This window comes from Hyalella azteca, unplaced genomic scaffold (assembly GCF_000764305.2).
Source record: "Hyalella azteca isolate HAZT.00-mixed unplaced genomic scaffold, Hazt_2.0.2 contig8077, whole genome shotgun sequence".
Lineage (NCBI taxonomy): Eukaryota > Metazoa > Arthropoda > Malacostraca > Amphipoda > Hyalellidae > Hyalella > Hyalella azteca.
Window position 1 is genome coordinate 105,256 of NW_025938181.1, and position 27,287 is coordinate 132,542.

A 27,287-nucleotide genomic window follows, 5' to 3' on the forward strand; every position below is an offset into this window, starting at 1 on the left:
TTTAACTCTAGCGATAATCGATGCCTTTCAGATTATATTTTAATTTTCCGATATTTAGCCACACCGGCGAGAATGATCGCAAGCGGACGCATGTAATGTTCCTATTAGTTCAGGTTCTAACGGATGGGTTTATGTGATTCGTTGACGGTAACTTCCAATGGGTTGTTTGGGTTATTAGGATTGGTCCAGGTTCCAAGTTTATTAAAGTAGAACAGCAGAACAGAGGAGGGAAGTTCTCCTACAAATAAACACGCATTTAATTATATCAATTAAACACTAATAACCAGGTAATTACAACAAAATTCAAAAGGCATTTCTCACAGTTTCACAGTTATTCTATTACAAACTAGATAACCTAGACGCTTGCCAAGAGCATGAGCACAAGCGGCTGGCTTCAGTAAGGATCAACGAATGACGAAAATTTAAGACATGTCCTTCCAACATTTGGGTTGATGTTGCCATAACACCTGTTACAAAATTCCTGACGCTAAAATTCATTACAACGCAGAATCACCGGCGGGATCCTCATTCGCCAAGTTAGAGCCGGTGGAAGAGGTCAGGATTTCCCCTAGTCTATCCCGACCTTATTTGTGATTTTCGATTTTTTACCTTCCTTTTTCTATTCAGACCTTGAAAACTTACCAGTATATATGCATACCTACATGAAGACATACTTTGCTACAAGGCGTTTTTAGTTTTAATACATGAGTAAAATTTTTGATGATTACGACATATGTGTGGCTATCAAGCAAGTTAGTTGAACCAAATATGTGATACAGCATATTGAGCTTTGTGAAACCACATTCAGCACATTGAGTTTCCTCATGCATTATCTACAAATGTCCAATTCAGTGAAGCTGTAAGACGTGGGAATGCTAGCAGCGCACTGCCGTATTCCCTTAAGGTCTAACTCATGCCAAATGTTAGTTTCAAGTTTTAAACAGATGCCCCATGGTTTGGCTAAGGCGAGTATGGCAGTGACCAGACTGCCCTGACGTTACAAATTTCTTTCTTATTAGGGAATCACACACATTAGTAATTCCGTTCTTTTATTGAAACAAGGTTTGGAGACCAGGTTACGCACTGTATTACATGTATGTAAATGATTATGACAACTGGACTTACTTGATGTTGCAATGACCTAGGTCTGTGCTAATATTATAAATATGTATCTAATTAATATTTAACAGTATTCCAATTGCAGTTGATAATTATTATTGATTCTTAAGGCCGTAACGTAGATGATAACATTTAGTTAGAGTTGATGGGTTACTCCGCTAAATTATAATAGGCTAGTAAAAATCTTAGAAAATGAGTTGCGGGGGCAAGTTGAGGAAACTTATATACATGGTCTCTACAAAGCTATAAATTGAGCACACGAACGCTCAGTGGGAAGAGTATCTCTAAGTATGACTAGTTATTTACTTCAATAATGTAACTCAGCAAGAAGTTTATGTGGCATTAATATAAAAAGAAGGTCGTCCTCCGTGTATATATGCCTTAAAAAGCCTTATCGTATCTTCCGGTTGTGCGCTACTACTTTGATATTGTCTCCTGCCTACAGCAATTGATTTTAAAATCATGCAAAAAAAACTCAATTATGAGTATCATCAACATATCAAGTAGAAATTTCTTATGTAAAGCAACTTCAAACTGAGTTTCGTGCATTGCACATCAATCCACTTAGATTCTTGCAGAATCATCTTGTAATCTCATTGTGCCGAATGACAATTTAATTCTTGCTTGCTCGAACTCACTCGATGATTGTAAAATGCTGCGCAAGTACCATTCTTTCAGGGAAGGAAAACTAAATTTTTCAGTTTTTCCGAAGGAAGTTGCAGTTTTTCAAGACAAATACGCATTTAAGGCGATCAACTGACTAATCTTACTCCAATTTCTGCGAAGTATCCATTATCACGGGAGTAACATTAACGCGGATAAAATCGCACACAAAGCATTGAACAATTTACAATCTGTTGCAATTTTCAGAGTGTAACCGGAAACCCATTGAGGAATAGAAATATATTTGGGAGAGTGCCGACTTTTCAAAGATTTACGCAGTGGTTTTACAAATCGATACAGTCAATCGATACTTGACTGTAAAATCGAATCGATTTTACAGTCAAGTTAAAAATTCCTTCGTATTCAAGTAAGATAAAAAGAGTAACAAATGGACTTTCTCGTATCCTAGCAATTCTCGGTTGTTAATTTGGCTCAAAGAGTTTAAATACTGATGAATATTTGTAATCGTGTAACGAGTATAATAATTATATGTTGGGAAGGCTAACTAAAGCAATCATACGAGTGTATGAGGATTAATGTCTCGCACCAAAATCATATCGATCCGCATCTCTCTATAGTGCCACATTCCATATCACGCAAGTAATGGACAGTTTTCAAAGGATAACTCAAGTATGTAAACATTAAAAACTATTTTACAGTTATGATGCCAATTGGACATTCTATCTCAATTATTTAGGTAGAATAATGAACAATAATCTTGCAACAGGCCATGGGCCTATTTCTTCAACGCCGACACTTCTATTCTAATATTATCAACGGTATACAGTTTTAAGTCTTCGAGTGGATGATTAAGCAACCCGACGTAACAACTACGCAAAATAAACTCAAGAGGCAGCATATTCATTTGTAACAACACCGCTCTAAAAACCATTTCCCAATGAACATTCCTGCGAGGAATTAAATATATAATGACAGATTTTAGAAGATCTCTGCATATTATTTTATTAACATCTCTACATATTATTTTAACATATTATTTTTGCGAAATCCGAATTTTATTCTAAAGAACACGAACCAAAAAACATCATCTTCGAAAATGCAAAGCTTACTAATTAAAATCAGTGATTTAGTCCTAAGAATTTTACGCAAAACAGCTTCCGTTACACATGCGATCAATTGTGCAAATGGAAAAAATTTGTTATGCTCATTAATTAATGCGGGAATAATGGTAGCAAGTCGAAGTCGGCACGTTTTGCCAATGTTTTTCAATATTCTCTGAGGATCTAAATGAGTGCATTAAAGTCGAATCATTGACTGCTCGCAAGCATAAACGACTCACAACTCGCATCAATTTATTCATTATCCTAGCACATGTAAAGCAACAGATTCGGTACGATTCACGGCACTCCGAGCGTGCCGTACCAAGTAGTTCACGGCTTTTTGGGCTTTGAAAGCTTTTTTCACTTTATGGAAATTAATTTCAAGCTTTACATTATCTATTTACTGCATCTATTCTTAAATAATATTAATTCGTTTTTTATTGCAATTTTACGAGTGCAATGTTAATTCTTTTTAACTTCGACTAATACGTACACTATAAATCATGTTTATGAAGTCCGCTGTAATTAATAGTTCTACCTCATCTATCATTGGTCTTATATTTTAAATGTTAATGTAACCGCATCATTATCATAATTTTTTTATTCAATAGGAAGTTTTTGGCCTTCAGTTAATTGCTTATTATATAATGAATGAGCCTTCTAGCGAGAATTCCTCTTAGGCGTAATTTGAGCCATTGTATGAGATTGCCTAATGTTTTACGCACTCTCGGTCGAGGACAAGGGCACTGGGCCCGTACCTTCAAAACATTTCCAATGGTTCGTAACTTTTACACTTAAGCGCAAGAAGTTAAGTGTGGCGTAAGAACAGTGATTTTCGGTATCCTGGTCTCTTCGGCTTCTTCATTAATTATTATCTTGGGCAGGTTCTAGGCGTGGCTGCCCTCTAACGAGCAGTTCAAAATTAAGCAGTGATTAGGCATGTATGTGTCATAAAATAATACTGGAGTGAGAGTTTTCTCGGGCAACTTTAGCCGTGTTCTTCGGTGATGCATTTCCTATCCAATTTATTTTCATGGGGACGCATATATGCTCTATCTGCGAAGCTCATGTTTAATCAAATGGGGTAGCTCGTTGAATTTTCTACGTTAAATTTAAGAATTTTAATTGTTGCTTCATCTTTTCATATTCAGCTTTTTTTAATTTTACAGGTACGATAATTAAAAATTATTTGCGATCGAATAGTCCAATTATATTCTTTCACGCGTCGTAAACGAGTATTGTAATGTGATTTAATTTTGTAAGTCCTCGCCTCATCAAAAGAACAGCTTGCCTAGGAAACTATCGTTAGCAAAAGCATTCTAAACTGGATAAATTCTTCATTTATGAACGTAAATTAATTTCATTCCTCCCCCATCGTAACAATTAACACCAAAACTGAGATCGATTAGTGGGTGATACGAGCGTCGTAAAGGGTATCACCAATTAAGCCAGTCGAATTCATCGATTATTTTGAGATGAAGTTGCTTGTTTGTAATACTCAATGGTGTAATGGTTGGTGCAGTTACTCCAGTGTAGTCCAAATGATGGAGATCAACCTAATCATGTAGTGACGGTAGCTGAAGTTCTCATCTAGCTATGGGGATTGGACTCCAGCTATGTGTTAGCAAAATACCGGAATTGTCTAAACTTTGAGATAGTTTTCACTCATATACCGTTTCAACATTTTTGTGTTATATCCTATTTACGTGTATTGTGTACTTAGGTACGCCAAAGTTTCATTATCCAATGTTTCTTATAACATGAAAATGATTGTTGATTCATTCGAAACATTGTTAAATATATTATAATATGTGCAGAGAACTACTTTTTGATCTATTAGAATAGATGAGAATAGAAGTGTCGGCACTGAAGAATTAGGCCCATGGCCTGTTGCCGATTCTTGTACTTTTCGTGACTTGATTCACATGGTGACATGGGATCCGGCCTTTGGAACCCAATCTTCCTATAACTGACGATTGATTGAGATAGCTGCTGGACTTATTGCCTGGTCCGTAATTTGCTAGGCATTTTAAGATTGTAATTTAATAAAATTTAAGGACCACTTATCGGTGACTCGAAGCGAGAAGAAATGTTGTCGCATGGATGTGTTACAACGCAGTTTTTTTAGTTTATTGCCGTGGCCCCTGGTGTTAGTTCTTGTTTCAAATTCTAGTAATCCCTCTGGGACCTTGTATAAACTGTGGGTATACTTGTATACTTCATGAGGTCACCACACAGACGTCGATAACGGAGGCTTGGAAGCTTCATAATTTTCAATCTTTCTTCATGGGGCTTGCCTTTTAATCCTGGAATTATCCTTGTTGCGCGTCTTTGAACACTCTCGACTAAATTTTTGTCCATTTCTAGTTTTGGTGACCACACTGCGTTTCCAAACTTCAGGTTCGGACGCACGACAGCAACAAACAACCGCTTCATCGCTTCAGCATCTATGTACTCGTAAGAGCGTCTGATCAGTCCAAGTCGTTGATTGGCTTTATTAACTTGAGCTTCAATATGCTATTGACGTCATCTGAAGAATTTTTCGACTCCCTGAAAATTGGAATATAATTCATTCTCTGGTCATTAATCGTGCGTGTTTCATGAAGAAAATTCTGCCACTAAAACTAATTTCAATAGTAAGTGTGAATAAATATTCTTGCTCGTCTGAAGGCTAACCAAACATTTTCGTTCTCACCCACAAGTGTAAGCAAAAACGAGTTCACCTATATTGATGTGCTGTACATGCAGATTGTCCAGCAAACTTGCATGGTAAAATGAATTTTTGTCACCAATTTGCTCTAATGGTGACTGTTGCTGCACTCCATAACGCACTCTACCACGAGGAAAATTACCTTTATGTTTCTAAGTGGAAAGAACCACAAAGAATGATATTTATCTGAAATAAAATTTACATAGCTCAGTTGAGATTCGTTTCAGTGTGTCCTTGATGTCAGTTTAATCAATAGTGACTGATAAATTCACATTTTGTTACTTGTATAGCTCTTTTTAAATCATCGATGATGTCAACGAAAGCTCGAGATATGTTTTACTTCGCGGGTTCCAGAGCTCAAAATCTAAAATAAATGAATTTTATCGATATACATCAAATCGAAAATTATGTACTACTAGCTAATCTAAATAAAATCCTAAAAGTTCTGAAAAAAATACTTGATCGATCATAACTGGAAAAGATCCTTGACTAACCTCGATCGATGAGTGTTTAAAAAAGATCAAAGAAAATTCTTGATTGATGGGTTATTCGGAAAGTTCTAAGATTTGCTCGATCGATGCATGGGTGATCCCAAGCGCGGTCCTTCCCGGTACGGTTGACTACTGCGTCTTCGTGGCCATGCTGGGCATCTCGCATGACATCGGTGTTGGGGTCACCCAGGTTCGGCCAGCCGTACTTATAGTACTTTAACGTAGACCCAAACAAAGGCTTGCAATAAAAGACACTTCCGAAACCACTCTCTTGAAATCTGTAGTTTCAAAAACTCTCCTAAAGAAAAAGAACAAAGAATAAATAACCTGAACTAATATATACACGAACTAAAGACAAAGTATGAACAAACCTTCATGAATAAACTAATCTAACTTTACAAAATATAACAGAATAAAGAACATCTCGTAATAATCACAAAATGTAAAACACAGGAACAAACAAATAACCAAGTTATAACACACCTTGACACTGTGGGTTCACATGCGGGACTGACTATAGGACGAACTATCACCTACAAATCTAGCTTCCGCATTTCTAAACTGAAAACTAAAATTAAAAATATTCAAATTATAAATTACTAAATTCTGATTCCCTGACATCGGCATTTACCACTGCAGCCACGGCAGTAAAATTATCGATGAATTACTCATCGCCCGCACGTTCCTCCAACACCAGTAGCTTTTTCATCCATAATTTCTTTCAAAATTATATTACCTATAGCTTGTATAGTATAATTGAAGCACTGTTTATAGTATAATTGAAGCAAACCCATAAACGATGTAAACTTCTTTTATCTTTTATACTAACATTTCAAATGATTCGAGATTCATACAATTAATTTCAAATGTTACCCTTAACTTTCGAGAAACTTTGAAATAATAAGCACACTTTCCCTTGTATTGAAACTCTAACTCATATGAATGCTTTGCGAACACACCGATGTAGTCTGCATATGTAACTATTTTCTATGAAACCACGTAATTAATAATTGATCAGTATCTACAAATCTTTGATTATTTTTGGCATGCTAGTGTCCTCCGGTGAAAGGAATGGCCCAGGGCCTATACTTTCAAAAAAAGTTAAGAGATAGTAAGTTCATCAGCCAATCATTGACGGCCTTTCAAGCCAAATCCACCAATCGTAGACAAGAAAATAGAGCGTAAGTACTTACGTTCACTTAGCGAGTTTTGAGAGTATGGCACAGAATATCGATAAAAATTATTATAACTAAGGCATGATTCGAGTTCGTTGTTCCGTTAATATATCTTCATGTCATCTCCATAGACCGACCGGATCACTTAATTGAGCTTGCAATTGAACAGCCATTCTGTAGAATTGTGTGGTTGTTCAAATTCGACTATGGCTCAATGGTACAATGGAAGCTCATTAAATATGTTTGTATTGCAATAAATCGAGCGGTAATCCATCGCAGTAATTGAGTAGAGATATATTTACAAAATTTTATATTATGAAATGAACAAATGAACGTAAGTTCATTGAACGATTCTATTTTTTAGAAATACAGAGATATAATTACCACAGGTATTTATATTTTTGAAAGAAACAGTTGAAAAAAGTGCCATGTACAGTAATCTAATTTGTTCATTATTATTTTTCTCAGTTACAATTAATATATGATAAATCTTTGCATGGTACTCTTAATTCCATCAGTTCCGAAGCGCTCATCTGAGGGGCCGGATTATCAAAACTTCGTAACTTTTTGTACTTACGACAAAAAAATTCTGTGGTACGTAAATACACCCTAATTTTGGCATTATCAAAACTTTCGTACGCAAGTCTTAGCTAAAAGCCTAAATTTTTTCCCGCGCAAATGTTTCCCGCTCAAATGTTTTGATAATACCACCGCTAGTATTACGTTGTCATAGCAACGCCACTCGTAAGTCGATTTTGCGTACTTACGAAGTTTTGATAATACGCGGCCCCAGAGCTACTGCGTGCACTTGGCAATGCGTTGTCGCCACTGCAACCTGCGAGATAAACTTGACTGAACGAGACAGCACTGTCAGGAATTAATGTATGTCATAACCGTGATATTCAATGTGACCGATATATAGTATTTCGCTATATATTGTAATATATCAAATATATATTATTCCAATATATATTCAATTCAATATATATTACGGGACCCGTGATATTCAATGGCTGGGATTACGGTTGGTAATTCATTTCAACGAAGAATTTAATCACTCTAAAAAGATTTGACTGCAAAATTTTGAGGACCTTGAAAATTTTTTGGTAAATTACTTTCCGGTGTAAGATTAAGTGGTGCAGTGAAAAATTAAAAAAAAATTCATAGAGACACAATTTTTTAGTGAATGAAAACTTTTCCGCCATTATTTGGAAGAAAATAACGCGAGGAAAAGATGCGAAACATCTTGTCTTATTCAATTTAACATGACCTAAATATTTTAATCAGAATCATACGATATTTCTCCATAAGCAAATGTTGAAAGAGAAATGTTGAGAATAAAGTGAAGCTCATTGCAGGAATAAGTTCAAGAACCTGGTAAAGTAAAGACAACTTTTTTCCCCCGTCATGCTACGTAAGACAAGACCGGCATTGTTGCAGCAGCCGAACCATGACATTCCGATCTTGTAGGTTGTAATTTCAACCCTGTTATATTAGAATATTTGTACGCTATATAATAACGAGCATCTAAAATTTTAATGATTTGTTTCAGTTGTACGTTTTTATTATTACCGTGTTATCGTAGGTTCTATACGATATTCTAATTGAGACTCATTGAAACTCTTTATAGCCGTAATGCAAATAATTCTTCTTTAAAACCTTAAAAGCAAAAAAAATTGGACAAAATTTTTTGACAGAACTGATCTTGAAGCGAACTGTTGAGTCTGTTCCTTGATAGTGCACAGATAACGCATAACTCCTCGCGCCCATATCAAATCAAATGCCATCGACAGCTCAAGTGGCCAAAAGATTAGAAAAATGCATAAGTAATGATCGAGAAGAGATTTGATATGCTAGAACTGTCTAACGTCATACCATAGGCAAGTAAATACATATTCTTTGCCACAATCCTTGTGTCCAGAAAACACCAGTTTTCAGCGAATCATGGGTCGATGTTACGTGGACTAACTTTGGAAACTTGAATCGTCTCAAAGTAATATTTTGTGTAACTGTAAACTGATCCACACTAACTCTCATAATATAGTCGGCTAACTGAAGTTTTTGAGCCAGAAGAACATATTCTTGCCATCGATGGTAATAATAGTAATGAAGGCCTAGTCTATAGGCGTCCAAGTTAATTTTTTGCCCTCTCTCTTTCACTGTCTGTCTCTTTATCGTGAGGGTTAATTTATTATTGGTATACTATTTATCTATGGTTCATCACATAAAAATGTTCATGGTTTTAAAAAGCTAGAAATAGCCTATTATGTAACGCTCCTACTTAATTACCAATCGGAACTGCAGTGTACAAACCGGCACAGTCGTTATCAACGCGGCTCGACCACAAACAACGTACTGCATCTAACAGGCCATATACAGGGTGTCCCAAAAAAACGATACTCAACTTTGAATGGCTGTAACTCGAAAAGTAATAGAGTTGAAAAATTTTGGAAGGTCAGGATTTGTTCCCTATTTTTTTCTGCATCTCTCCACTAAAAATCAGACAGATCGATGTAGCCATAAACGTTTGGTAGAACTTTCAGTGACATGTGCAAAAATCGTGCTTGCGCAAAGTTTTAGTAAGATCATTTTGCATAATCATTACGTTGTCTTGACATGTTTTCTTTTCGCTGTTTCGTTTTTTGTATTTTTGGTGAGACAAAAACATGGTGTTCTTTGGTGAGAGACAATCATGGCAATCTTTGTTGAGACACAATCATGGCGATCTTTGGTGAGAGGCAATCATGACAATCTTTGGTGAGAGATAATCATGACAATCTTTGGTGAGACACAATCATGGCGATCTTTGGTGAGAGGCAATCATGACAATCTTAGGTGATAGACAAACATGACAATCTTTGATGAGACACAATCATGGCAATCTTTAGTGAAAGACAATCATGGCAATCTTTGGTGAGAGACAATCATGGCAATCTTTGGTGAGAGACAATTATCTTTGATGAGACAAAAACATGGCAATCTTTGGTGAGAGACAATCATGGCAATCTTTGGCGAAAGGCAATCTTTGGTGAGAGGCAATCTTCGGTTTTAAAATTCCCTCTCACCAAAGATTGCCATGATTGTCTCTCACCAAAGACTGCCATGATGTCTCTCACCAAAGAATGCCATGATTGTCTCTCACCAAAGATTGTCATGATTGTGTCTCACCAAAGATTGTCATGATTGTCTCTCAGCAAAGATTGTCATGATTGCCTCTCACCAAAGATTGCCATGATTGTCTCACAAAGATTGTCATGGTTGTCTCTCACCAAAAATTGTCATGATTGATTCTCACCAAAGATTGCCATGATTGTGTATCACCAAAGATTGCCATGATTGTGTTTCACCAAAGATTGTCATCATTGTCTCTCACAAAGATTGTCATGATTGTCTTTCACCAGAGATTGTCATGATTGCCTCTCACCAAAGATTGCCATGTTTTTGTCTCACCAAAGATACAAAAAATAAAACAGCGAAAAAAAAACATGTCAAGACAATGTAATGATTATGCAAAATGATCTTACTAGAACTTTGCGCAAGCACGATTTTAGCACATGTCACTGAAAGTTCTATCAAAGGCTTATGGCTACATCGATCTGTCTGATTTTTGGTGGAGAGATACAGAAAAACATAGGGAACAAATCCTGACCTTACAAAATTTTTTAACTCTATTACTCTTCGAGTTACAGCCATTCAAAGTTGAGTATCTTTTTTTTGGGACACCCTGTATAATTATGCGCTTGTCAACTACCTTGTTTGCATCATTTTATGTTTGTTTGCATCATTGCGTCATTTTACGTTTGTTTGCATTATTTCACGTTTGTTTGCATTATTTTATAGTTTTTCAAAGCATTTCTTCATACGTTCAATCAATAAGCTATTGAAAAAAATGGTATAATACCTCGCTGTGTGCACACAATTTTTCCATGTGAAATTGACTTAAAGTCACTTGATTCAATCCTCAGCAAGGGGCAACACACGCGGTGTGAGTTGGTCAGAGTTATGGTTATAGTGTATGAGTATACCTTTCCATTTTATGTAAATGAAACAAGAAATGTATTTTATTAAGTTTTGAAGGAATAAAACCAAAATGATTACGTACTGGCTACCACATGATAATAAATTATCTGCTTAGACTAAATAAAAGGAATGATGAGGTTGCCTTCTGGTTCCATTAACAGTTATTTTTAATGTTTTACGAAACCGATAGAGCTTCTTTTTTTCTCTTTGAAACTGCGAATATAACAAATTGGGTACAGGCAGCCTCATTCATTCTTATACAAGAAATATCTACAAATAACTAGTACTATTTCGAATTTGTTGAGAAAATGGTTTCTCTTGAATTCAGTAATATCTCATAGAGCTGAATTTGCTACCTAATATAATATATGGCAAATCACTGCCCCATGCAATTACTCATATTCAGCTCGTATTACTCATATTCAGTGTCAGTTGTCTCAGTATTCTAATAAGTGTTGCCAAATAAATATGTCTAGGAAAATCGCGTTTATGCCTCGCTTATCAGAATGTGTTTACGCGATACAGTTAGGGACCAACAACGCCCTCGAAAAGATACGGCCGAGAGTACCTGTTTGGTCCTCTAAACTTAAGTGGTCCTCTTGACCACGGCTTGTTTACTTAGTAATGATTACAAGGCACATTATAGATCCTTGTTACACACTTAATGGTCTGAGCAAATCAGAAAACACTCTTGTCGTCTCATCATTGGGTATCGAAGATTCAGCGATGAAGGTTCTCATAAGTTTTCTTTCCATATTGGCTTTGGGTGAGTTTTAGTTTGCGAGTACAAGTGTTGAAGTATAAGGAATGAAATCGAACACAATTTATTTTATAATAGTATGTTAGTTTTGGATGAAGCGCGACAATATTCTTGTAACTTAATTTTAAGCTGGCCATAAAGTTGAGTTTTATGTCATATAATGCATTTAAAAAAAAACGAGTGATGCAATGCATAAAAACAAGTGTATGCTTCAAAAATCAAGCCGCAATTAAATAAAATTCAGTTGAATGTAGTAATGCACAAAGCCCTATTGTATTCATAATTTAATATATTACTGCCCCAAAAATCGGAATATCCATTGTTTTCCCAACAGGGGCCGCCGCACCCCTGGACGAGGACTTCGGCTACGTTGACGTGCGTCCCGGAGCTCACATGTTCTGGGTGACGTACCACGTCGACCAGGCAGGGGTGTGGACCGACTACCCCCTCATCCTGTGGCTTCAGGGGGGACCGGGAGCCTCTGGAGTTGGCTACGGAAACTTTCAGGAACTTGGGCCATACTACATAAACGGCACTCGTAGAGAGACAGCTTGGGTGAGTGATTCTCTGAACATCGAGAAATTACGTAGAATATGAGGAAAATTTTTTACGGGAAATTCCTATGATCTTCTCAGGAATGGACTATTGTTATTCGTCAGAGGTCAAGAAAGGATTCAACGGTTGCAGAAATTTTTCCGTGTCCAGTTCGGTCAACTCAATTCGGGTTATGGAAACAAATGATTATCGCATATCAAACCCTTGTGAACCTAAACGGTGAATGTCAGTAATGGTTCAGTTCCAATGTTCATCCGCGATTTCAGACCAAGAAGGCAAACTTGATGTTTGTGGACAACCCCGTCGGCTCCGGGTACAGCTACGTGGACTCGCTGCCTCTCCTCACGAGCACAAATCAGCAAATCGCAGACGACATGGTGGCTCTTCTCAAGTCTGTCTTCACAGATTACCCCGATATGTCACTAATGCCTTTTTACATCTACTGCGAGTCGTACGGTGGTAAAATGGCGGTCGACATTGCACTGGCACTCAATCAGGTGAGTGATTTGAACAATGATATCCCTTATTTTTCAATATCGTTAAATTTAATTATATTTTCATTTAAATTAATTTTCGAATTTGTTGTCTGAGAAAACTTAACTGCCGTTGAAACGTATTTTCATATTACTTCCATTTATTCACACCAGGCGATAGGGAACGGTGAAATCGTGAGCGACTTCCGAGGAGTGTCTCTCGGCGATTCGTGGATCAGCCCAATGGATTCCGTCAACACCTGGGGACCTTTCCTCTACGCGATGGTCAGCAATTATATACCGCATGATTTATTGGCTACCTTTTGAGATCTTGCAAGCATTAGATGCCTTTATCGTCCAGTTAAAAATATCTAGGAAATGTCATGCTAAATTTTGACATGTAACGTCAGCAATAGCCGATTTTTTTGCCTTGTTTCGCTTTAGCAGTCACTGAATAACAATTTATCCTCACAATTGTTTATATAAAGCTCATTAAATACGCTGATAATGAATGTGCAAATTATCTAACAATTTTGTATTACAAGCAACTTGATAACATAAAATTCATTATTAGTGGCTTTTAAATAGCTGAAGTTACGTAATGATGCATCAGTAGTTTGTCATAGGTTGAGTGAGAACATTTGCCCTCCTGTTTTACTTGGCATACTTCTACAAAAAATGTCATTTGAACAGTTTGTGTTTTTCCTCGTATACAGTTTTTTTTTTTTTGAGTTCTGTAACTTTTGAGTAAATATATTTTGATTAAAATTGGTAAAAAGAAAATTCTCGACATTGGGTTAACAGCTTAATGTTTATGTTCATTATTTTGAATTTATATCTATGCAAATTCTGAATTGTTCCAGGGCTTCGTAAACGAACAAGGCCGCGACACCATCAACGCACAAGCCGCGTCCTGCCAAGCCCTCGTCGACGCCGGCCAATGGCTGGACGCTACCAACTGCTGGAGCAACACAGAAACCGTCGTGCTTTTCCAGACTGGCGGCGTAAACTTCTACAACGTCCTCGCAGAAGAAGATGTCTACTTCCTGATGGCTCAACCGCACAGCAGGGACTTGTCGTTCATGTCTCCTGCCGTTCGTGAGTTTAATTTCCACTTAATTGTCATATAGGGTCGTCATGAGTTGTTCAAGTCTGTTATGTACAAATTTGTGAGCAGGATGGAATGTACTCATTTCTCCGCATAATTTCTAGGAAAATGAACCTCCTTGCTCTTCTTGAATACTGAACATTTTTTGACACAAAACGTTCATGAATGACAAAAATTCTATCTAGCCAAACTTAAACAAACGTGACCATCAAACCTCCAGGAAGTCTCTACGAACGGCACGTTGAAGGAATACAGACAAGGGATGCGCTAGGGGACTTCATGAACGGCGCTCAAGCGGCCCACTGGAACATCCCCGCTGAGGTGACCTGGGGCGGCCAGTCAGGAGCCGTCTTCAACTCGCTCTCGGAAGACTTCATGAAACCCGTCGTAAATTCAGGTGCAAATCAAGACAGATTATTTTCTTTTGAATTACCAAAGAAATACCAATTAATTTTTTGTTCTAACCTACTTGGTTCCCAAAATAATTATTTCTACTTTTTTGGAATACAGAATACCACTTTATTATGCATACTCATTTCCTTTTCAAACAGTCGTGCAGCTGCTGGAAACCACCAATCTCTTCGTGGCCGTCTTCACCGGAGATCTCGATCTGATCTGTGACACTCCAGGTGAGGGTCGAGTTTTACATAAAATTCAGAAATGCGTTTGAATCAATAAGTGCATCTATATGCAAGCCTGCTAGAGTCCCATTCTTCTCAAATATTTATCAGTCAAAATATGTTATGCTTCTCTTTCATGTTCTAAACTCCTTTAGCAGTTTCTCATACATGTAAGCAGCATTTTGAATGGTTCTATTGTATATTTCCTAATAGGAACATACAGGTGGATCGAGAACATGCAGTGGAGTGGCAAGGCTGAGTTTGACGCCACCCGACGCAGGACTTTCAACGTCCCCTCGTACTCGAGCTCCGCGGGATACGTTCAACACTCCGGAAACTTTGCGGTCTTCTCTATTCTCAGATCCGGACACATGGTGAGCGCGATATGGTCACGCCATCATTATTGTGTCATAATTATCGTTGTTACCATTTTTCTCTTGATAACACGATAATGAAATGAGTTGCCAGCATGACTAATAGAACCTAGGAATGAAATGATGTCTAGTTTAATTGTAATGTTCTTTAAAATGGATCTGACTATGAGGTGAAGTAAGTTAAGTTACGAGTTTATGCAATGTTGATCCAAAGTAGTTGTGCTCCTGGGATGCATAAATTTAGAAATGTTACAATATTATTCCGACTAGATAATGGGTATTAACATATTATAAAGGGGATTTACTGTGCATTGAACGCCATTACCTTATCTACTTTCGTACAGGTACCAATCGACGCTCCAGAAGCGGCGCTGGTCATGATCGATGACATCCTTTCGTTTAGTGGCGCTGCAAAGGACGCTTCTAAGACCAAAATCACCAAGCCAAAGATGGGGGACAGAACACAAACAGATCTAGATGAGACTAAGGTTCCGAAAAAGCTCGAAGCTGCCGAGCAGAAGCCCATGGATACTCATGTTGAAACCCCCAAAGAGAAGATTTCGAACACGGTTAAAGAGGCTCCCAAGGTTCAAGCCGAAATTCTTAAGATTCAGGGTGAAAAAATTAAAAGTCCTGAAGTAGCCAAAGCTCAGGCCGATATTGCCCGCATGAGGTCCATGCATCCTGGACTTCTTAAAGCAAAATCTGGCCGCAAAATCGACCGGACTCCGGTTTTGGATCGCAAGTTCCCGCAAAAGCCAAAACACTTCGATGACGTGCAGCAAGTGAAGCCCGTCATTTTCAAGAAACCGTAACTTCAATAAAAGTTTAAGACACGACCACTTATAAGAGGCATCTTAAATGATAATCAGTGGTAAAACTGCATCGTTGACTGAACTTTATTTCGAATTTTTTGAAGACATTTGTTTAGAAGTTCCTTTCATAGCACAAATGCATCATTACAAATAACGTCAATATTTTGAGCAAAACGAATGTTATCATTTTAAAATATAACATTAGTTATAATAAAATTATTATGATCTTTAAATTTTTAATATTTGTAATCATATTTGATGAATAATGTTATTTACGAAGACTTTGTTGTGTCGTGCTTTATTCATAATTATTCTTTCTGGTGAATAAATGAACTTCAGTTTTAGTTTAATAAAATTCAGTATCCGGCTACTTGAAATTACCGACTAGAAATCTTCGACTAGTTTTGTAGCGTGTTGACTATATAATGTCAGTGGATCGCTGATATAAATGAACATAAAGTTCATGAATTACTGATACTACTGCATTGAAAATTGGCGGTTCGGTGACTCATATGCACCACGTGCAAGTATTGTTTGCCGTGAAAAAAAATTATGCAGCTCTCCAATAAATTTAAAACTACGAATTCATATACTGTACATAGAAAGAATTGAAGAAAATTAACTTAAATCTGAAAAAATCTAAATGCATGCTTAAAATGCCCCGAGGGATTTGTTCATTTGAATTAATTTTTGCACGAACCTCTGACTTGGCTCCTTGATACATTTTAATCTTGTTATTTACAAAGTATGGAGTGAGATGATTTGCCGGTATGTGATGGGATGATGGGCAGATACTTCACAAAAAAATGGACCGAATACTCATTATCGCGATGCTTGCGGTTGTTCATGCAAGTTCATATAGAGGCCTGCGTCGTGGACTTTAACACGTTTTATCTTCGGCGAGTAGGCGGTAGAATTCTCGTTGAAGCTTTGTGAAAGTTTTACCGTCTGTAGAATTCTGGAGGAATTTCCGAAGGATAAATTAGAGTAGAAACTCTCGAAGCAATTTGGCTATTACATTAAAAAATTCTTCATCAATGCTAAATTTATCAGGTAAAAGCACTCAACCCCTTACACCAATAATTTAGTCTTAATTGGAGCACAGTTACAGTAAATTCTTTTCATAAGTCAATAGTGATTCTAACTACGTCAGCATGTCATAATATGCAAGCCATACAACAACAACATGACACAAACCTGTTCAAGAAGAATTTGTTGCTTAGCGAGTGCCCTGTGAATTTTGATCTTGACTTTATTTCTGTAGTACATGAAGAATTGTGGAGCCACCATACAACGGAGGGCGGTAAAGTCTCTTTGCAGGAGGCTATTTCGAAGCGGTGAGACGCATTTCTCGGTTAAACACTGAATGACAATTCCATTTGCCATCTGGTGATGCTGGAAATGAACGTTTGATGCGATAAATTAAAATATATCTAATTTCACGTAATGTTGGAACATGTATTTTTTAAACAATTCGCTGTGATTGATAAAATGTGAGCATGAACAATCCACACCTCGTGCAGTAGGAGCCGCAGGATGCAATGGCCAATTTTCCGGATTGTGTGCGTGGCCTCAGACGTGACCGAGGCGCAAGTCAAGTCATATAACTTCAGTTCGTGAGGCACACCCTTGATGATGGCAACCGCTTCACATAGATTGTTTAACCCCACGCACACCTGGACAGATTAGTAGAAATTATAGTTGTAAAAAAACCTGCTGAATATGTTCGATTAGATAACAAGTAAATACATTATGAAGTTCTCTTAAACAAAAATCAAAATATATACTTCATTAAAAATTTTCAGGTTAAAAAAATTGTCTGAATTGGGAAAAGAACATATTTGACGTATAAGTTAAATGAACCCCTCCAATTTCTCTGAAATTTAAGAAATACGACCTTTGCCTCGTTTTTTAATACCACGCCAATGCAGATTTTCTAACCTTTTCGACAGATGAAGCATCTCTCCAGTTATCAGATGAGAGACATGCTTGCAGCTCACTCTCAAGTCTCTGGCAGAAGCGAACGCAAACATTACACAGCTCGGTGACAAACAGCACATTAGGGTCGTCGAATTTTCTTGAAAAATGATCGTCGAGTTCAGACTGATATCCGTAAGTACAATCACCATGAATATCTAAATTTATTCCATCGCATTTCCAGGATGATGAGAAGTTATTAGAGAGACCACTAGCCGTTGATGCTTCTATTGACGTCTCTTCACATGATTTTAATCGGTTTGGTCTCCTATTGGATGATTGTAGAGACTCGGCTGAATTAACGGTGACATTTTTCCATTCATCCATTGATTTGTCCACTGAATTACTGATAGTGAGGCCTGCGTTAGGAAATTCACCTATATCAGAGGGATGTGCGAGGTGTTTTGTCGTTGACCCATTCATGGAGTCGGATTGTGTTATGTAACATTTCCGTAAGTGTTTTTTAAAATTTTTTGCTTTTCTTTTCAAGTCAGATTTATTTTTGAAAATTATATTTTCGGAGAAATCTTTCAGATTCGGCTTTGGCTTTGATTGTGATGTAACTGGCTTCTCATCAGTGCTAACAGTCTTGTCGCAATCACCCGGAATTGCCGACGAACTCTCTCTTCTAGTCGGCGTGTAGTGGAGGTCATCCCAGTCGATTTGTTTCCAATGTTGTACCAACTGAGAAGAGAACAGACAAGAATTGGTGAAATACTGAAAGAAACCTGTTCTGACTTGAAATATTGATCAATTAAACGAAATTTAGGTTTCTAGACACTCTAAAATGAACGGTATATTCATTCTCGAATATAATTCTAAAAATTGAAATAGCAAAAATTATTTTATTTGGTTGCTCACTATAGTTACTGAGTCACGCAGAGCAAGAGCAGACGCTGAAATGAATATAGGATAGCGGTTTCTATGAATGCCTGCTGGCTGCATGCGTGGTGAATCCATTTTTGTCTTCATAGGTCTATGGGACGTAGAACTTTGTTCTGGAACTTCTGCAGGGTGTGATGGGTCACAGTGTTTCATATCATCGACGAACAAGTTTTCGGAGAAGACGGACGTTGAAGCCGGACAGAACATTTTGAGCTCGCTGAGTTGCTCATCCTCTACTAAAAATTTCTCGGACCTTTCCGTGTAAGATTTGATGGACATCAAAACAACTGGACGCAACCACTTCCTGAGATCGGACACGAGGGTTCGTCCCACAAGGGTCAGAGACAGAAAAGGGTTGCCCCCTGGGATCTCTTCTTGTGAATTCACATCAGAATTTGGAGAAACTCGACGGCAATCTTTATTATTCGTATTTGTGAGAAGAAGATTTAATAAGACATTGTCCGGTTGTTCCTCGTGTGAGCTTATAAGCCTGCCATACGGTAAGAAACATTTCAGGTCAGCAAGGAAAAGTTCAGTAAGGGAAATTTGTACACCATTTTTTTCTTTATCAGAAGCCCATAACTCAGTTATTGTGTTTAAAATTCTATATATTTACACCAGGTGTTTATGAGCATGCATTTAATCAAAACATTTCTTAGCTTTACTCTTTACAAGGTGAAAAAATCGCACAACCCTTAATGATATAATTTCTGTCGTTCAGCGCATTCAATTCCTTAATTAGAATCAATCTCAGAAATATTTGAATTATATAAAGAATTGCCATATTGTAGCGGATTCTTTATTATTATTCCTAGCATTATTCAGAATAATCATGTAATAATTACCAAATACTTACCAATTTACAAATCTTACAATAACTACTCTTACCGGGAAATTTGCCTAACTCTGTTGTAGAGCTGCCCCATAGTTGTGACAGGTCCCAGCAGCATCTCACGAGAACCGCCTCCCTCCCCAGCACTCTTAATCGCCTCTTTTGAACGCGTAATATTGATGAATTCAAATGAATCACTATCATCATTGACCGTATGTGCATAAATTTGACCATCGTCTTCTATGGTATCATCATGGAAACCGTCAGTGGGAATGCCTTCTTCCAAATAAATATTTTTCATGCCGTCGTGTAGCCAAATTCTGAACCGGTCGTGCAGAGCAACAACCGTGGCCATGAAGTACGAGAAATTCAATTCACTGAAATAACAAGAGAAAATGAAAATATGAGATCAAATAAATATAATGAAATATATGGAATCAATGAAAATTATATATGAAATATATGGCTATCAAAGGATATTTACAATGTTTTTACTTCATTTACTTTTATGACATCCTTAAATTTACTGTAAAGCTTAGAAATAAATCACATTCATAGATATAGATCAAGTCTGCGTGCAGGTTCATTAGTAGCACACCAACCTCTCGAACACTGGCGACATAAGTTCAGAAATAATGCTCAGTCGCTGCCAAAGACTCCATGTTATTCCTGCCATGGCCTCTAGAGTTTCATCGGCCGAAGCCGACGTTGCATGGCTGTCTTCGGAATCAATGTAAAATATCGAATTGCCGGAGACATCTTTTTTTCTATTAGTGCTGCTGAAGGCTGATCGTGAGAACCAATACGTACGACTGGAACAAGCCTCGAGCTTCTGAGTCCACCTGTGAAAGATAACTTGAAAATCAAGTTTCAAATAACTCTGATTGAATTATTTTAGGCAAAATATCACAGTGAACGCCATTCATCGAAACGAAGTCGCGGTAAAGAAAATGATTCGTGAATAAATTTATCACTTGTTTGTCTAAGATTGTTTTTGCGAGCTCTCCTTATATTCCTGAACATATCAAGCAGTGAAAACTGATTTAAAGATACTAAAATAAAATAAATAAATAAAGAATACTAATACTAACCAGGCTTGTTCAGAAACAATTAAAGAATCAACGAGCATTTGCATGCCTGTGCACAGAGTGCAGTCCTCGACTTGAGTGATAGCCTCGGCCTGCTGCTGTTTCTCGTTCCTCTGAATGCGAACCTTAACCTTCGCCTCAACCTCTTCTGCTGATGTTCTTCTTGAGTGCTTGTTTCCATTAATAATATCTTTTTGATTTTCACTTATTCCGTGCTGCGGAGTCTCCTGATTAGCATTTAGGAGAACTGTCTTTCTCGGCGCTAGCCCATCAAACTTGGATATCAGGATGCTCAGTAACCTGTAACATGAAAAAATTTGGAAGTAAACAATCAGATTACTAAATTTTAGCATCCAATTCTCTTTTTCTTTGAACGTTGAAGGATGACTCTGAGATTTGTTGAATATTATCCTAGCTAATTGATATACGATTGTGGTACAACAAAAAAACGTGACATGAAAGCAAAACTCCAGCTTACCTTATAAAATTTCCAAATTGTAGCGCAGAAATTTCTGAACATGTGACAGGAAAGGCTGTGTGTAGCCCGCTTACAATTTTTAGACACAGCGTCAGCCAATCCTTTATTAGCCCATCAATAGCGCCACCATTTTCACCCTGATTAGAAGAACCCGAAGTTAATTCCAGTCGAGTTCAAGTGAGAAATATAAAAATAAACGAGAAAAAATTATTTCAATATCTTTGTGAGAAGTGTTTACAAACATGAGTGTAGGTGCACAAGCATGAGTTGAACGAATTACAGCTGTCTTGCTGTTGACAAGTCACCTCTTCAAATGTAGACTTTAGATGAGCTGCCTGGAACATTTCCATGATATATTTAAAGTCAACCACACGACCAGCATTTGCGCACCATTCTTGAAAGGAGTTCTCGTCTTGTTTTAATCCACAATCATGTTTTCCTTTGCAACTACAGCAATCTGATTCACAATTCAGACCCTGTCGTCGTACATAATTGATTGAAGTTCCTGGTTGAGTTACAGAATTTGAACAAAAACAAATAGGAGTGTGAACTTGAGCAGCAATGTTGGTCGAAGACAGCAGCTCAAATAGCACCTGGAGCTGCAAGATAGCCCACTCGTTATCAGGAAGTTGACTCTCGACTCTTAGCCTCTCCAGGAGCGGTTGCAGTGGGGCAGAAACGAGCCCCGTGAATGGTATGCTCAGTGGAGTGAGGCAGCGGTCCTGAAAGATGGTTCAAATGATAATTTACCTATAATAAATTAACTTAGTGTTGTCAACAAATATATATGCGCATCCTTTAAGAGATATTATGTCTTCAAATTTCACTCAAAAAAGTAATACATCGATTCAATTAGTTAGAGATAGAGAAATAATTCATAACAAGTTATTAGATCAATACATACTCAATAATTTATACTCAACTCACGCGAATTTCTGAAGTAAATGACAGAAATAAAAGAATTCTAGGGGTAAATATTTTTGGTGTCCTGTTGGTAGTGTAGCACTTCAAGTCGAAGCCGAGTTTCAAAGTTCCATCTACTTCATCAGTAATGAGTTTAACATCTCTCACTACAGACGGGAGTCCGGTTGAGCCATCGAACGCACTGGTGTTTGAAGGGACGCATCCGTCGTGATGATCATTATAGTTGTCATTAGAGTTCGCGTATTGCTTTTTCGGTATCGCTCCAAGTTCATAAGAATTAGTCCAAATCTCTACTTCATTAGTCTCTAAGCCATTGTTGTTGTTCGATGTATGCGGATTATTTCTATCTGAAGCACCACTAACAAGGGACATCTCCCTGTAATTCGGGGACGATTCGAGCATCGTGCTACCGGGTGTGTCCAGGCGCCTAGGAGACTTAGACTTATGAAAAATAGGGAGCAATTTTCCTAATGATTTGTATGACTTCTTCTTGTTCTTGAATGAGCCCACTGTCACATCAGCATTTGATCTTAGAATGTTGTGCGGGATGATATTCTTTGCGTTACTCTGCTCCGCAGTGATCTTCGGCCGGTCAAAATTTCGAGTTAGGGTTTCTGATGCACCACTGACACCTTTCCCAAGCTGTTGATAAGCTTGGCGGCTGCTGCTGTCGCTACTCTGGAGGGAATTTCATCGGAAAAAGTTATGATGGATTGCTCTCCAATTTTTGTAAAAATATTTTTCTTTGTATAATTCTGTGTTCAGTGTTACTACGCTATACTCAACATATACTCCGTTGTGCCCTCAGACAATAATTTCTGCTCTTGTTGGAAAGATATGTAACGTATATTATGTCCGCGTCATTCAGCTAACAATCAGTAATAGAAAAATTAAGCTTTGGAGATCCCCTCTAAATTCCCACCGGAATAGGAATCCAGGCTGTGCCGATCAGAGTTGCATTCCCATCCCGCAGCGTCGGATCGGTCTCATGTGGTGGCGACTCGCTGCTGCTGCGACTGAAATAGTTACGAGTGATATATGTATATATTATTTATATTTAGCTGTGATCTCCATCTATCTATTCTTTATTTCTAAATATGATATTCACATCTATCTATAATTTAACTATATCTATGATTGGTATGCATGATTTAAACCACGGTCCTTATCAGAAAACATGCATGAAATGTATCGAGGATGAGGCTCGAAGTACTTGACTCCATATGCTGCTCAGATCTGTTTTATACACACTGAATTCATTTCTGATATTCACGGGGAAGTATTGCATGAAAGCTACCATACGTAGTAATCGAAAAAGGTACGTCAAATGAACTGCTTAAAAATTGCTATACTTTAGGCGTTAAAGCGTGCCAAGAAACTTATTTCCTCACCAGACTTGGATGCGAAGAGAGGACTGCTTAGGACGGTCGTAGTAGCTGTCATGAAGGTAAGTTTTTAAAACACATGTGCGGTGTGCAAATAGGAGTTGCAATTTCAATGCAAAATTTTTAATAAATAAATATTCATAAAACCAAAATAAATCATTTAAATAAAATTAAGGTGCCATCAGCATGATTATTTCAGTATTTTTGCACCGGTATTATATAATGATATTACTTACTAACCATGAGAATGTTTGATTTTCTAAACGAAATCTAGTGCCGTCGTTTGAAGCCTTCACGCGGCCGTGCGATGCGCAGCAGGCTACCTCAACAACTTGAAGGTCCTTTGGCTCCTCGGTCGTTTCGTTGCTGGCAGAGGCTGCCCGAGATTTGACGATCTTCGTTGGGGATTGAATTACTTTTTTCAGTTGGCTCTTCAATGTCTTCGTACTCTTGTTTACGATCGTTGAAGTTTGCCGTTGAGAAGTTACGTCGATATCCAAGTCCTGACTTATCGCGCAGGGCATGTCGTCACTGCAGTTTGAAGTGACAGATGGTTCCTCATCGCAGTTGGTCATAAAACTCACCAGGCAGATTATCTGGTCATTATCTGAAGGAATAATGAACAATCAATACTGAGTTTCAGAGAAAAATTCAATGAAGATCATTTAAAAACCATTGAATCTACTTAGAGAGGTTCACGCAAATGATATCAATCTATACATAATATATAGGCAAGAAGCAATAAGTGGTTACAAATGCACTTGATATCTGACCTGAAAGAGTAACGTCCTTCACATCTTCAAGTGTCAGCTCGAAGCAATGCGAGTAGTGCTGTGAGAAATCGGAAGAAATGTTAGAACTTCTATTGCTCTCCGTCTTCCAAATTCCGTAGTAGAACAGCTTTAAAGAAGTCATGAAACAATGAGCATTAAAATTCGTTTGGTTGTCCAATGTTCAAGAATATCATGCCATCGTTTAATATCAGTATCTACTTAAGTGACTGCTTAACAATAGTTTCGACTATTGTCCAAAAATATGCGAACTTGATTTGGCTGACATTATACTGTGCACGAAAATTCTAATCCCATCATTCAACGTCATTTATGAACAAATCAACTTTAGCGGGCCAGTTCATTTATTATCTGATAGTTCTAGTTTTATTGAAGACATGCAGTAGCTATTAATGCTATTAGCTATTAGTAATAGCTATTATTAGTAGTTAATAATGCTATCCGGTGATCTCACTCGACCACCGGACCTTGTATATCAGAGGCTGATAAAGGTCTGATGCAAACCGTAGATTTATTTTTCACACGCTATCACCAATGCAGACAATTATTGTTTGTAAATGATGCATAAGGGACGAGACTTATGAATAAATCAATTAAATAGACAATAATCAAATTAAAATATGCTAGTACAAAGTACCGTACAGGTATTGTGAGAGTATGTGATGAAGGGGTGCGAAACTGCAGATAGCTGACACTGCATGAGAAGTTACGTAGCATTTAGCAACATGTATGTCCAGTATTGTCCACAACATGATGATATCACATGTCCACAACATGATGATATCACAGTATTACTGCGTTACTTTCAACTGCGATATCATATTCAAACCGACCAATATCAAGCTCTAGATTTCATCAAATGTCTTCGCGTCATTTTTTTGACATTGACTTTTGTTGACATTTTTGAGTCTAACAAAACATTGATTTCGTTCCCGCGGAGACCACATGCAGACAAAATCTAGCACGCACGCTCAAAATTGCATTCATTCACCTGTAAGCGAACGAACGAAAACAAACATACTCGCCTACGGAGTGGAGCAATTATCTCGATCACTACAATCTTCTACAGAACGTGCCGTTTGCGACACACAAATTAACTTGATGTTCAGACACGCATGTCGCATATCAGAATAAATTAGGCTTATAAATCACGGAAAGATGATTTAACTGCTGCTGAAACTATGTTACTACCATAAAATGTAGCATCATCATTTCTCTAACAATATCAGTACTACTGATTCCCTCAAATATGTGTACATTGCAGCAATATTTTCACCAATTGTGAAATTATAGGTTTAACGGCAGCACATAACTAAAGTTAGGGCAAGAAATTTCTTCAACCTGTTTTGTGTTAATTTGGAGGATTTTTCTTACTTTCGTGAGGTTGGCTTCTTCGAAGAGGCTCTGAATCTCCGTCAAAGGTTCCCGGAAAACGCGCGCAATCGCATCCTCGACGCCGACAGTCTGCGTCTGCGGATGCCGAGGCTCCACAATGTGGTCACCAGTGCACGGTTCCGACGTGACCTCTAGTCGTTGCTGTCGGTCGTCATCAGAGGGCGAACGTTCTGAACAGCTGCTCGAAATATCACGCAGATCGTTGCTGTTTGACAAGAAGTTCACCGAGGGTATACTTTTTCGGAGCCCCTCTTCGTCTTTTCGGAACCCTGCCCCAGTGATGTCTGCTTGAGAGTAAGCGGGTCTAAGAGGACCCGGTGTGTCCTTCTCTTGTGAGATCGACAGCGCTAGGTGAACTATATCTTCCAATGCCATCGTCTGAAAAGTTTTAACAGTTAACATTTCTGTCACACGAAGACAAATCTGTCAGGCAAATTACACATTTTCGTAGGCATTAATAGCAATGAAATATCTCAGTAAAGCACGTTTGGGAGAAAATTATTAAATGGAAGAAAATGATTAATTATTAGCTCTTTGCTACAAAATACTTTAATTGCAGTTCTTTGGTACTAAATTAGGTCATAATGACATGTTGACCGTTTACTTTAGAACGTAAATACAATAGTTCTATGTAACCATTATTTAATACAGAAGCTCTACTGCTCATAAATCATGGATGAAGACTTTATTAATTAGTATTATTCACAAGAAATAATTATTTCTCATCAATAATTTCAAAAGATTCCATACAGCAACTTGCAAGCGCATTGTTCAATATATTAAAAACAACATTGAAGGTGATCAGGTATAGAATTTATTTTCAAACGCAACCCTGATTATAAAGAATGCTGCAGACGAAAAGAATCAGAAATGCCCATCACAATAAGCACATTCCCTAAAATATTTAGGACAGCCATTAAAGTCAAGTGAACAATCATTTCCACCAAGCATAATCCACATACTTAGTACGGCGACAAATAAATCGAATTGTGTGAGTTATTTCAATTTAAACGCATTTCTCATTATATTGGAGGCGACAAACAAAGAATGTGGCGAATTACATCACCATAGAGACGCCCATATCCCCTGGTCATACGATTCCCGCGTACGTTCGCTTGCTCCATGGAACGTCACGTACAGCGCGACTTAAACACAACGGCTCCATGGAGTGAGTACGTTCCACAGCGTGACTCAAATACAACGGCTCCATGGAGTGCGTACGTTCCACAGCGCGACTCAAATACAACGGCTCCATGGAGTGAGTACGTTCCACAGCGTGACTCAAATACAACGGCTCCATGGAGTGCGTACGTTCCACAGCGCGACTCAAATACAACGGCTCCATGGAGAGCGTACGTTGCAGTTTGCACAGTGCGAGTCAAATACAGCGGTGATGTCAGTCAAGAGTGATAAACCAGTTCTGGATTTCTATATCCTGAGGCTCTGAATTTTCCTAGTATACAGGCTGATGCGCGACGTTATGATGGTTAACTTTGTAAATGATTGATATCGTACGGAGGCAACAGCGACCGAGTGAAATGTCAAGTGATAACATCCCGTAAACGTATCGGAATAACCGGACGTCGCG

At 37.8% G+C, this 27,287-nt stretch overlaps 2 protein-coding genes across 2 annotated transcripts; one reads left to right on the plus strand and one right to left on the minus strand.

Annotated features, from left to right (window-relative positions):
* The first annotated feature begins 11,912 nt into the window (after positions 1-11,912).
* On the plus strand, positions 11,913-16,043 carry LOC108675744 (retinoid-inducible serine carboxypeptidase). The gene is made up of 9 exons (XM_018163777.2): positions 11,913-12,005; positions 12,334-12,554; positions 12,821-13,051; positions 13,202-13,312; positions 13,891-14,125; positions 14,356-14,532; positions 14,687-14,764; positions 14,969-15,129; positions 15,474-16,043. The coding sequence occupies exons 1-9, from the start codon at positions 11,966-11,968 to the stop codon at positions 15,942-15,944; spliced, it is 1,725 nt and encodes a 574-aa protein (XP_018019266.1). The 5' UTR covers positions 11,913-11,965; the 3' UTR covers positions 15,945-16,043.
* A 504-nt stretch (positions 16,044-16,547) lies between these two features.
* On the minus strand, positions 16,548-18,426 carry LOC108675745. The gene is made up of 4 exons (XM_018163778.2): positions 17,886-18,426; positions 17,459-17,620; positions 17,142-17,339; positions 16,548-16,902 (listed from the first exon to the last, which is right to left on the minus strand). Exons 1-4 carry the CDS (start codon positions 18,342-18,344, stop codon positions 16,825-16,827), a joined length of 897 nt encoding a protein of 298 aa, XP_018019267.1. The 5' UTR covers positions 18,345-18,426; the 3' UTR covers positions 16,548-16,824.
* Positions 18,427-27,287: the final 8,861 nt, after the last annotated feature.

What these genes read in the sequence shown, in the direction of transcription:
- LOC108675744 (XM_018163777.2), top strand. Translation starts at nt 11,966, where the DNA reads ATGAAGGTTCTCATAAGTTTTCTTTCCATATTGGCTTTGG. An exon ending in CTCGTAGAGAGACAGCTTGG is followed by an intron (nt 12,555 to 12,820) that starts GTGAGTGATTCT and finishes CCGCGATTTCAG; the next exon opens with ACCAAGAAGGCAAACTTGAT. An exon ending in GACCTTTCCTCTACGCGATG is followed by an intron (nt 13,313 to 13,890) that starts GTCAGCAATTAT and finishes GAATTGTTCCAG; the next exon opens with GGCTTCGTAAACGAACAAGG.
- LOC108675745 (XM_018163778.2), bottom strand. Translation starts at nt 18,344, where the DNA reads ATGAATGGGTCAACGACAAAACACCTCGCACATCCCTCTGATATAGGT. An exon ending in ATGCTTCATCTGTCGAAAAG is followed by an intron (nt 17,621 to 17,885) that starts GTTAGAAAATCT and finishes TAATCTGTCCAG; the next exon opens with GTGTGCGTGGGGTTAAACAA. An exon ending in TGCGGCTCCTACTGCACGAG is followed by an intron (nt 17,340 to 17,458) that starts GTGTGGATTGTT and finishes GTTCATTTCCAG; the next exon opens with CATCACCAGATGGCAAATGG.